We start from the raw sequence: 10,000 nt of genomic DNA on the forward strand, positions 1-10,000 counted from the left end.
ACTCATGCCTGGACGCATAGATCTGAAATGAGGAGTGAATGCTTTGAAAGAGGTTAGAAGGGCAGCAACAGAGCCGCTGCAGTCCAGCAGAGAGACGAGTGAAACGAGCTGAGCAGGAGTGCTGTGTGTGTCAGGGTAGGGGCTAGACTGTCTGGGCCAGGGACAGGCAGTGATGGAGTGCATCACTTGGTTTTAAACGGGGCTGAAGCTGTGAGAGTTCACTTGCTTTTACTCCACAGTGGAGGAGGGTCCGTGATAGATCCCCCTTTGCGACCAATGTTCTAAGACCAATTCAACGTGTTGTGTAAACCTTGTTTATGGAAAACCCTGTCTGGAAGGATGGTTAATGTCAGAGTTTATAGTTTTATCAGGGGAGCTGAATCCTTTGAACTAAAGCAAAAACGGTAAAATCATGGGGTGGCAGTAGCTCAGGAGGTAGAGCAGGTTAACTGGTAACTGGAAGGTTGCTAGTTTGATCCCCGGCTCCTCCAAGCTGGGTGTCAAGGTGTCCCTGAGCAGGACGCCTCACCCTCACTGCTCCTGATGAGCTGGCTGTCGCCCTGCGTGGTCGACTCCGCCGTCGGTGAGCGAATGTGTGTGTGAACGGTTGTAGGTCGCTTTGGATACAAGCGTCAGCAAAATGTAAATGTGAAATCAACTCATGAATCACATGCAGAAGGGCTTTGTGGGGTGGTTTGGGTGATTGTAAGTGAAGAAGTGAATGCAGGAGATAGAGATGAAACGATGGCGGTGGTTATGGCCAGGGTCTGACCGCTCCGCTCCTCTCCCACCCCCAGGTCAGCGGTGGTCCGGCGACCCCCCCGTTGTCCGTGGCACCATGAGCTCCTGGGTGGTGAACCGGAACGGAGAGCCACAGTACCGCCGCCACTTCCTCAACGACAACAGCGTCTTCCACGGTGAGGTCCACACACACACACACATGCGTTGACTCAAACGTGCACACACACACACACAGATGAATTGACCCAAACGTGCACACACGCACACATGCATTGACTCAAACGTGCACACGCACATGCAAGCGTGTATACAAACACACGCACGCACTCTCTTTCAATGGCTCTCTCTCTTTCTCTCTTCATCTGTCTCTTTCACACACTCACTCACACTCACACTTGCTCATACACACACACTGGCTCATATATAAACACACACTGGCTGATACACGCACGAACACACACACACACACACACACTAACACACACCTGCCCAGAGACTCACACACATGCCGCATACTGTACTGTCCTGCTGTATGTGAGGTTAATGAACAGTAGAGGGAGACATGACCCCATGAATGAGGCTTCAGTCAGCCAGGTCTACACTCACTCCACACAATGTGTCCACACAATGTGTCTCCCCAACCTCACAACTCATGCCCTGCACTATCAAGCAATGGAGTGGAAGTCAGGGGAATCGTGGAAAAAGGCTTTAATATTTTTTTTCTCGCGCTTCTTCCTCTTAGTTCATATATATGAGCCAGTGTGTGTGTGTGTGTGTGTGTGTGTGCGTGTGTGTGTGTGTATGCAGGGTGCGATTTGTGAAAAAACCAGAGGGGGGGATAATTTTGAGAAACATTTTAAAATGTTTCAAAATGAAGACGGACCCTGTGTATTTTGGTTGTTAATTATTACGATGTAATGTTGAAAATACTTTGGGTGGGGGGGATAATTTTTATCCCCACCGAGGATAAAAATAATTCAGCAGAGGGTAGGACGTGTAAACCAGAGGGGGGGATAATCCCCACCATCCCCACCGGCAAATCGCACCCTGTGTGTATGTATGTGTGTGTGTGTGTGTGTGTGTGTGTGTGTGTGTGTGTGTGTGTGTGTGTGTGTGTGTGTGAGTTTGTGAGCGAGAGAGACAGAGACAGAGAGATTGAGTGTGTGTATTTTGCGTCTAATTAGTAACCTCTGTCTTTTTCCTGCTAAGCCGGAATATCCAAATGTAAACAATGACAGAATGAGAAAAGCCTTAATTTACTGCACCTTGAGTAGTCCATGTTTCCCCTAGATGGCGCTGTACCCTGAATACTAATTGTGGCAATCAGGTGGCCTTATTCATAAAAACATCTGCATGTTATGTGTTGACGATGTTCAGTACTTGCATTGTGTTGCATGAGAATATCTATGAATTGGTTGATTGAACGGTCTAGGAGTATTCATAAGGATGAGATATAACCTTGCATTCCTTGATACCAACACAAACATCACTTCTCTGTGTCTCTGCTGCGGGTCTGACGTTCAGAAGCACCATGTATTCATCGAGAGAGAGAGAGAGAGAGAGAGAGAGAGAGAGAGAGAGAGAGAGAGAGAGAGAGAGAGAGAGAGAGAGAAAGAGAGAGCAAGAGAGAGAGAGAGAGAGAGAGGGAGAGAGAGGGAGAGAGAGAGAGAGAGAGAGAGAGCTTGGAGTAAGAACAGAAAGAGGGCAGGCATCGAGAGAGCGAGACACACACACACACACACACATACAGATACACACAGAGAGATTTAGAGACTGAGGGAGAGAGAGAGAGACACGAAAGGAGTAGCCGTGCTGGCCAACGTGATTTAGCATGCAGAAGACACCATGACTAACCAACAAACACACCAATTAGTCTCACTAATGACGTATAAATGAGACCTCCAGAAGTGCCTTCTGTTTATCACTCACATATGTCGGCCCCGATCCACACACACATTAATAACCCCTGAGACCGCGGACCGTAAGGTGTGAGGGAGGAGGGCGGCTCTGAACTCACATCAATCCCCATCTCCCACTGTCCTGGACTGCACACACACACACACACACACTAGGCACACACATATACATACACATGCATTTACGCACACACACACTAGGCACACACATATACATACACATGCATTTACGCACACACACACTAGGCACACATATACATACACATACATTTACGCACACACACGTACACACATACGTACATGTACCAATGTACACATGCACACACAAATACACATACACACATAGACACAAACACATGGAGACACACATACACAGTCACCCACATACACACACAGACACAAACACGTACACACGCACACACGCGTGCACACGCATACTCACTCACACACACACACACACACACACACACACAAATACACATGCACACAAATAGACACGAACACATAGACACACACATACACAGTCACCCACATACACACAGACACAAACACACACACACACACACACACACACACACAAAGATAAGGAGACACAAGCAAACACTGATGGAAAGAAAGATAATATATGTTGATCTTGTTTTATATCTTTATTTAAATTAGATTTTAATTGAAAACATCCCATTTCATTTAAGATATCCCATTTTAATTGAATCGAGAGAGTGATAGAGAAAGGGAGAGAGAGACGATGTGGTCGATGCATTATGCATAGATGTGTGTGTATTTTGAACATCACTCTTGCCAGCAGAATTAGTTAGCAAACCGACGCTGAACCACGCTGCTGATAAAACTATTGTCCATGCATGCTGGCTGATAATGCTGCCAAATCTTTCTCGTTCTGCATTAGCATTTTAAAATACAATTAAGAACATATATGTATCGTTGGTCATCATATTATGATAATCTTTCTCTATGCTATAGACAGAAAACTTGAGTAAGCCTCCGCAATTAAAAAATCCTAATCGGAGCCAATTTTATTTGTTACATTTTATTTTCCGGCTAATCTCTCACCTCACATCCCCCTGGGGCGAGACAGACAGGTGGCCTGTGTTTGCCCATGGAGCATTTACCACTTTATTTCTCTGCGCGAATCGAGTGTGTGTGTGTGGGGGGGGGGGGGGGGGGGGGGTGGGGGCTGACAGACGATGCTGTGCCGCTAGAGGTGACCATGACCCTCACACCCAAGTGGCCAGTGCAGAAAAACACCACTTTAAACCAACATAACGCACGGTGCCACACTCAGGTGTAAGGCGTTAGTGCGCGCAACGCCTCCCCATGCTTCCGCACTCAAAAAGGATGTTCTTCCAATTGGGACACCAGCCCAACACGTGACAGTCAGTAGTGTTACTGAAACCAAATATCATCTTGCGCTTCTAATTGAAGGTGATCAAGTTACCCTCGTGGTTATCCAGCACACTCCGTGTGGTTTCTCCCCCCAGGCAGTCCGATGCGTTTTGCGTGAGGAATCGGCTTAGCGCTTCCCCTCTCCGCTGCGCTCTAAGAGGGGCATATGGGAGGTGTGTGTGTTGGTGAGGTTTGGTGGTGCAGGGCGCCTGGGCATCCACGGCACTGGGGGGCACGTCGCACGGAGACTGAGGGGTCTTTTTGGAGATACTGACGCGCGGACTAGGACTTATCACCAGAATGGAGAGGTGGAGATATCGAGGCTCGTCCATCGCTCTTTTGGCAAATGAACTCAATGTGGGGGAACACCGTAATTGATTTCGACACACGCACGGAGGGACCGACCCGTGGGAGACGCTGTTAAGGGGGATGCTTGGATGAAGGAGCCAAAGCCGTTCCAGTCACTCAATGGCAGAAGTTGAAGTTACCAAAAACCTTAATTTTGAAAAGGGTAAGTGCATTTTGGGCTGGGCTTGATCTTTTTTTCATGGTTTGTTGTTCCGAGTTGCACCGCTTTCATTGAATGTTGCGTAAGAAACAAGACTTCCACCTCCATGCTGCTTGGATTTCCCCCGACTCAATTACAACCCAGTGATTAGGACTCTCCTCACAAGCTCCTTCTAATTGTCTCCCCTCTGACCCGAACTCCAAGTGCGGTTTTATTGTCCCTTTCCCGATATTGCTGTTAGAAAGAAACTCTACTTAATTAACCTGAAAGCACTGATTACTCTGACGGCACATTTGGAAATGCCCATCGACCTGACAGCCGTCACTCTGTCACTCTGTGACACGATTAGTGTTCATGGATGAGGGGACGCTCGTGCACGCGCAACGAGGTGTGTCACGGAGCGCGGGAAGCTGTAGCTGTCTATTGAGTGCTCAGGGATGGCCTTTGAATGTGTGACGCCAGGGGGCAGAGCCACCGTTGCTCCACGATCTGACAAGTGTCCGCTCCCGCCGCTCACTCCTGCAAGGTGTGTTTGTATGTGTGTGTGTGTGTGTGTGTGTACGTGTGTGTGCGCCCGCGCGCGTGTGTAAGTGCTTTCGTAAATGTGTGCGTGGGCGTGTTTGTCTGTGTGCGCGTCTGTACGTGTGTGGGTGTATGTGCGTGTGTGTGAATGCGCAACAAGAATTCAGAAGCACACTTGATGTTTTTTTTATTTTGCTTGTTTGACGGTCAATGCTTTGTACTCTATGCACCTGAACCATGCTAAGCTGACGGCGTGAGTGTAACTGGGTGTTGCTGTTGGGGGCGGGGCTGTGCTTCCTCAGCGTGTCACTCCACTCGCCCACCGTGGCGGCGCTGCCAGAGGTGTGGCGACGCTGAGAGGCTCACGAGGAGCTCTGTCCTCCCAGAATCTAGAAGCCTCTATTTTCGAAATACGCCAACACCCGTGCCTGAAGTGGAGCCTTTGTGCACTGGGAGTACCCCATGAGAGAGAGAGAGAGAGAGAGAGAGAGAGAGAGAGAGAGAGAGAGAGAGAGAGAGAGAGAGAGGCATAGGAAGATGAAGAGAGGCACAGGAAGATGAAGAGAGGCAGAGGAAGATGAAGAGAGGCAGAAGAAGTGTGAGAGAGAGAGGATGAGAGAGAGCCAGAGGCAAATTAAGAGAGAGAGGAAGATGAATAGAGGCAGAGGATGAGAGAGAGAGGGAGAGAGAGGCAAAGGAAGATAAGAGGCAGAGGAAGAGAGAGAGGATGAGAGAGAGAGGCTGAGGAAGAGGGAGAGAGAGGCAGAATAAAAGAAAGACAGAGAGAAAGGCAGATAATCTGTTGCCTCCACAGACAGGCAATGGGCTTCATATAAGATGGCTGTTTTCTGTTTTGCCTGCTCTGATGATTAATCTCAGCACGTCCTCCCTTTCTCTTTCCCTCTCTCTCACACGCTCTTTATTTATGTCTCTTTTGCTCTGTCAATCCGAGGTAGAAAATCCTGCCAGCAGCAGGGATGGACAATTATTTACCCTCTCCTCTCCTCTCAATTTCCTTCCTCCTCCTCGCCTCTCCTCTCCTCTCCTTCCCCCCTCTCCTCTCCTTCCCCCTCTCCTCTCCTCTCCTTCCCTCCTCTCCTCTCCCTCCTCTCTTCTCCTCTTCTCTTTTTCCTCTCCCCTTCTCTCCTGTCCTCTCCTCTCCCTCCTCTCTTCTCCTCTTCTCTTTTTCCTCTCCCCTTCTCTCCTCTCCTCTCCTCCTTCCCTTCCCTCCTCTCCTCTCCCTCCTCTCTTCTCCTCTTCTCTTTTTCCTCTCCTCTTCTCTCCTCTCATCCTTCCCTTCCCTCCTCTCCTCCCCTCTTCTCCTCTCAACTCCCCTCCCCTCCTCTCTTCTCCTCTCCTCTCCTACCCTCTGCTCTCTACTCTTCCCTTCCCCCCTCTCTTCTGATGGTCATCTATTTTCCCCTTCCCTCTCCTCCCCCTCTCCTCCCCCTCTCCTCTCCCTCTCCTTTCCCTCTCCTCCCCTCCCCTATCCATGTATCTCCTCTCCTATAATCCACCTCCTATCAATACCACTGAATCCATATTCATTGAGCTGTTGACGAGATCCAGCGGGGGACTGATCTGATATCCCTTCACATTACGATGGTTTCCTGACTTTGTTTTGAACTTAGCTACGGAAGGTGGTTGATATGGGCTCGGGCCTAAGAAGTGTCAGGGGAACGAGACCCCAGTCTCCTCAAAGCTATCATCCAGAGCCAGCCGGACACCCGTTGGAACTGGGTCCCTGGGAAAAGTGTGTCACATCTCGCCCCCTTCGTTGATTGTTTTCACCCCCCCGATTCCCTGATTGTCCTCACTCACCATAATTGTTTTCACCTGTCCCTCATTAACGTTCCCCTCCTAGTGGATTTAGTCACTGTGTTTCCCTTCGTCTGTGCCAGTTTGTCTTTGTTCTCTGCATCAAGCATCCCAGCATCTTCCTAGCGATATTCAAGGTTCCTGTTTTTCTGATTCCTGCCCGTTGCCGCCCGACTTTGCCTTCACCCTGCCGGATTGTTTGCCTGATCTACGACTGATTACCCGTGTACCGACCCACTACGTCTTTGCCTTCTCCCTGCCGGATTGTTTGCCTGATGTACGACTGATTACCCGTGTGGCGAACTATCTGCTAGTAAAGACCATTCTCTCTACTCAGACTGTTGCCTTCCGAGTTGTGCTTTTGTGTCCTTCATCCCCTGCGGCTCACCCAGGAGTTAGAAATGTTCTACTTTTTTGCAACCTCCATACTCTGTGCTCAACATTTCTGTTATTGCTTTGCGTCTTTCATAATATAGTATAGTATAGAATAGTATAGTCTATTTGAATGTGATGCTATAAGGCCCTTAAACCAAGCTGATGAGCTAGTGTCTACTCTTGCTCCAACAAGCTCTTTATTCCGAGCTAGACAGGCAGCAGGAAGGCCTGGCTGGCTCCTGTGAGTCAGCTGACAGGGACCCTGGGAGCCAGACTCGTGGAGGCAGAGAGACACAGTAAGCTGGGCGTTTGCTGTAACAAAACACACACACACACACACACACACACACACACACACACACACACACACACACACACACAGACACAGACACAGACACACACACACATACACACATACACATACACACATACACAGACACACACACACACACACACACACACACACACTTACACACATACACTCACACGTACACACTTTCAGTCACACACACACACACACACACACTTACACACAGACACACACACACACACACAGACACACACACACACACAGACACACACACACACACACACACACTCACACACAAACACTGATGCATACACACACACACTCACACGTACACACTTTCATTCACATACACACACACACACACACACACACACACACACACACACACACACACACACACACACACACACACACACACACACACACAAACACACACACACACACATGCTTTTATTCACACACACACTCACACAGCCCTCAGCCCCTCTCCTTTGATGTGGGGGGGGCTCTCTTGGGGAGTGTGTGTCACGGCGGAGAGGCAGTAGTCTCACGCTCGCTTCCCTTCTGTTGACTCCTCTCGCTCTGCCTCCGCCGAAGGGCCCAGCGAGGCATTGATGTGAACGCCATTAATTAGACACGCTTTCTGGCCGATATATGCGTGTGCGCTGCGTTTACAGCGTGTGTACTTTCTCTTCATAGTTTATCGTTTCCTTTCATTAGGCAACATTAAACGGCTAAATTGTTCTGTCAACGCAGCAGGGCAGGGTGCAGGAAGGAACACAATGACACTTTTTTTTCCCCCACTTTTCTTCATGTTAATTTAACATCCACCTCCCGCCAATTAAAGGGTGCAGAAGGTAACATTTAAGAAATATTATTTGAGTGCAATTTCTGAGAAATCAACTTATACGTCAGCCATTAGTGAGTGAAATGCACTGTGTGTATATATGTTTCTTGTTGACTGCGTCTGCCTCTGCATGAGACCATTCATATTTTTAGAACGTGCCAGTCTAATTTCCGACCAATTAGGGCTCTTCCGACGAATCAGGGCATCTACTCCGTGATTGGTTGGGGGAATCCGTCTTGCCAGTCCATCACATTAGATTACAGCACCTTTAAATGACGGCTGAGTTTCAGTGAGGCTCTCTTTCATGGTTCCAGCCTGCCCCGCCTCTGTCTGGTCCCCCCGGTGCCCAGCAGGGAGAGCACATAACAGGTTAGACCTACAACGATCCACCCCGACTAATTTAATTACACAAGCTGTCCAGATCACTGGGAGTGTGACACTGAAATGAAGGGGAAAGAGAGAGAGAGAGAGGGGGGGGAGAGAGGAAGGGAGGAGGGGAAGGGAGAGAGAGAGAGAGGCTGAAATGACGAGAGAGAGAAAATGAGGGAGAGATGAGGGAGTGAAAGAGAGAGAGCACTGAAATGATGAGAGATGGCTAGAGAGAGAGAGAGAGAGAGAGAGAGAGAGAGACTATAGCTCAATTCTAGTTAACAAGTGGTGTGGGCAGAGACAAAGATGGATTATGCACTTGCTTTTGCAGGTTTTTGTATGAGATGTAATCTGTGATAAAAGGAGAACTTCCCCAATGGGTGATAGTGAAACCTAAAGCTTTTAGGGATAGTGGATGGATATTCAGCATTTGCATGAGAAACATTTGTTGTAAAATGCTTTTAAAAGAGACATTTTAAAGTCATGCTGTTTGCAATCTACAGGGGAGATATGAGTCACATTATAAAGCAATAACACATAATGACGATTAAAAGGCACAAAGCTTTCACAACGAAAACCTTTAATTTTTCAGGCATTGGGATCCAAATCACACCTTATAATAGTTTCTTATGAAGCAGTTCTTCACTGAACAAACCTTCTCTTAAAAATAAGGCTGTGTATTTAGCTGACCCCTGTATAGACACACACATCCGGACACACACAAAGAACACACAAATGCAAGTTTGCATGCATAGCCACGAGCTCACACACAAACACAAGACTGCGCACACAGATGTCAGGCCATTAAAGGGTTTACATTACAGAGTTATGTCATGGCTCTTATCCTATCCTTTACTGGCTGACCTGCAGGGCCAACGTAGAGAGATCCATAGAGACATCTGCTGCACTCTCCTCTTCATAATCACTGTCCAAACAACAATACCAGGACCACGACCCACACACATACACACACACGTGCGTGGCCACATACACACACACATACACACACACACACACACACACACTCACATGTGCATGCCCACATACACTCGCACACACACACACACACACACTCACAGTCACACACACACACACATATGCACCTGCGCACAACCACACATACGCATACAAACAAACATGAACACACACACACACACACACACACAGCTGTTCAAATGTTCAAAGGAGCCTCA

The 10,000-nt window shown here is 48.3% G+C and overlaps 1 protein-coding gene across 1 annotated transcript in view; it reads left to right on the forward strand.

The window, feature by feature from the left end:
• Window positions 1-10,000, forward strand: part of plch1 (phospholipase C, eta 1) — a gene marked incomplete at its 3' end in the record, with an annotated part of 47,940 nt that overhangs the window by 6,548 nt on the left and 31,392 nt on the right. Inside the window, exon 2 of the mRNA XM_079732855.1 lies at window positions 798-917. Coding sequence (XP_079588981.1) covers window positions 839-917 — 79 coding nt within the window. The 5' untranslated portion in view covers window positions 798-838. The remainder of the gene's footprint in view (window positions 1-797; window positions 918-10,000) is intronic.

This window comes from Pollachius pollachius (genome assembly GCF_949987615.1).
Source record: "Pollachius pollachius genome assembly, chromosome: 3".
Lineage (NCBI taxonomy): Eukaryota > Metazoa > Chordata > Actinopteri > Gadiformes > Gadidae > Pollachius > Pollachius pollachius.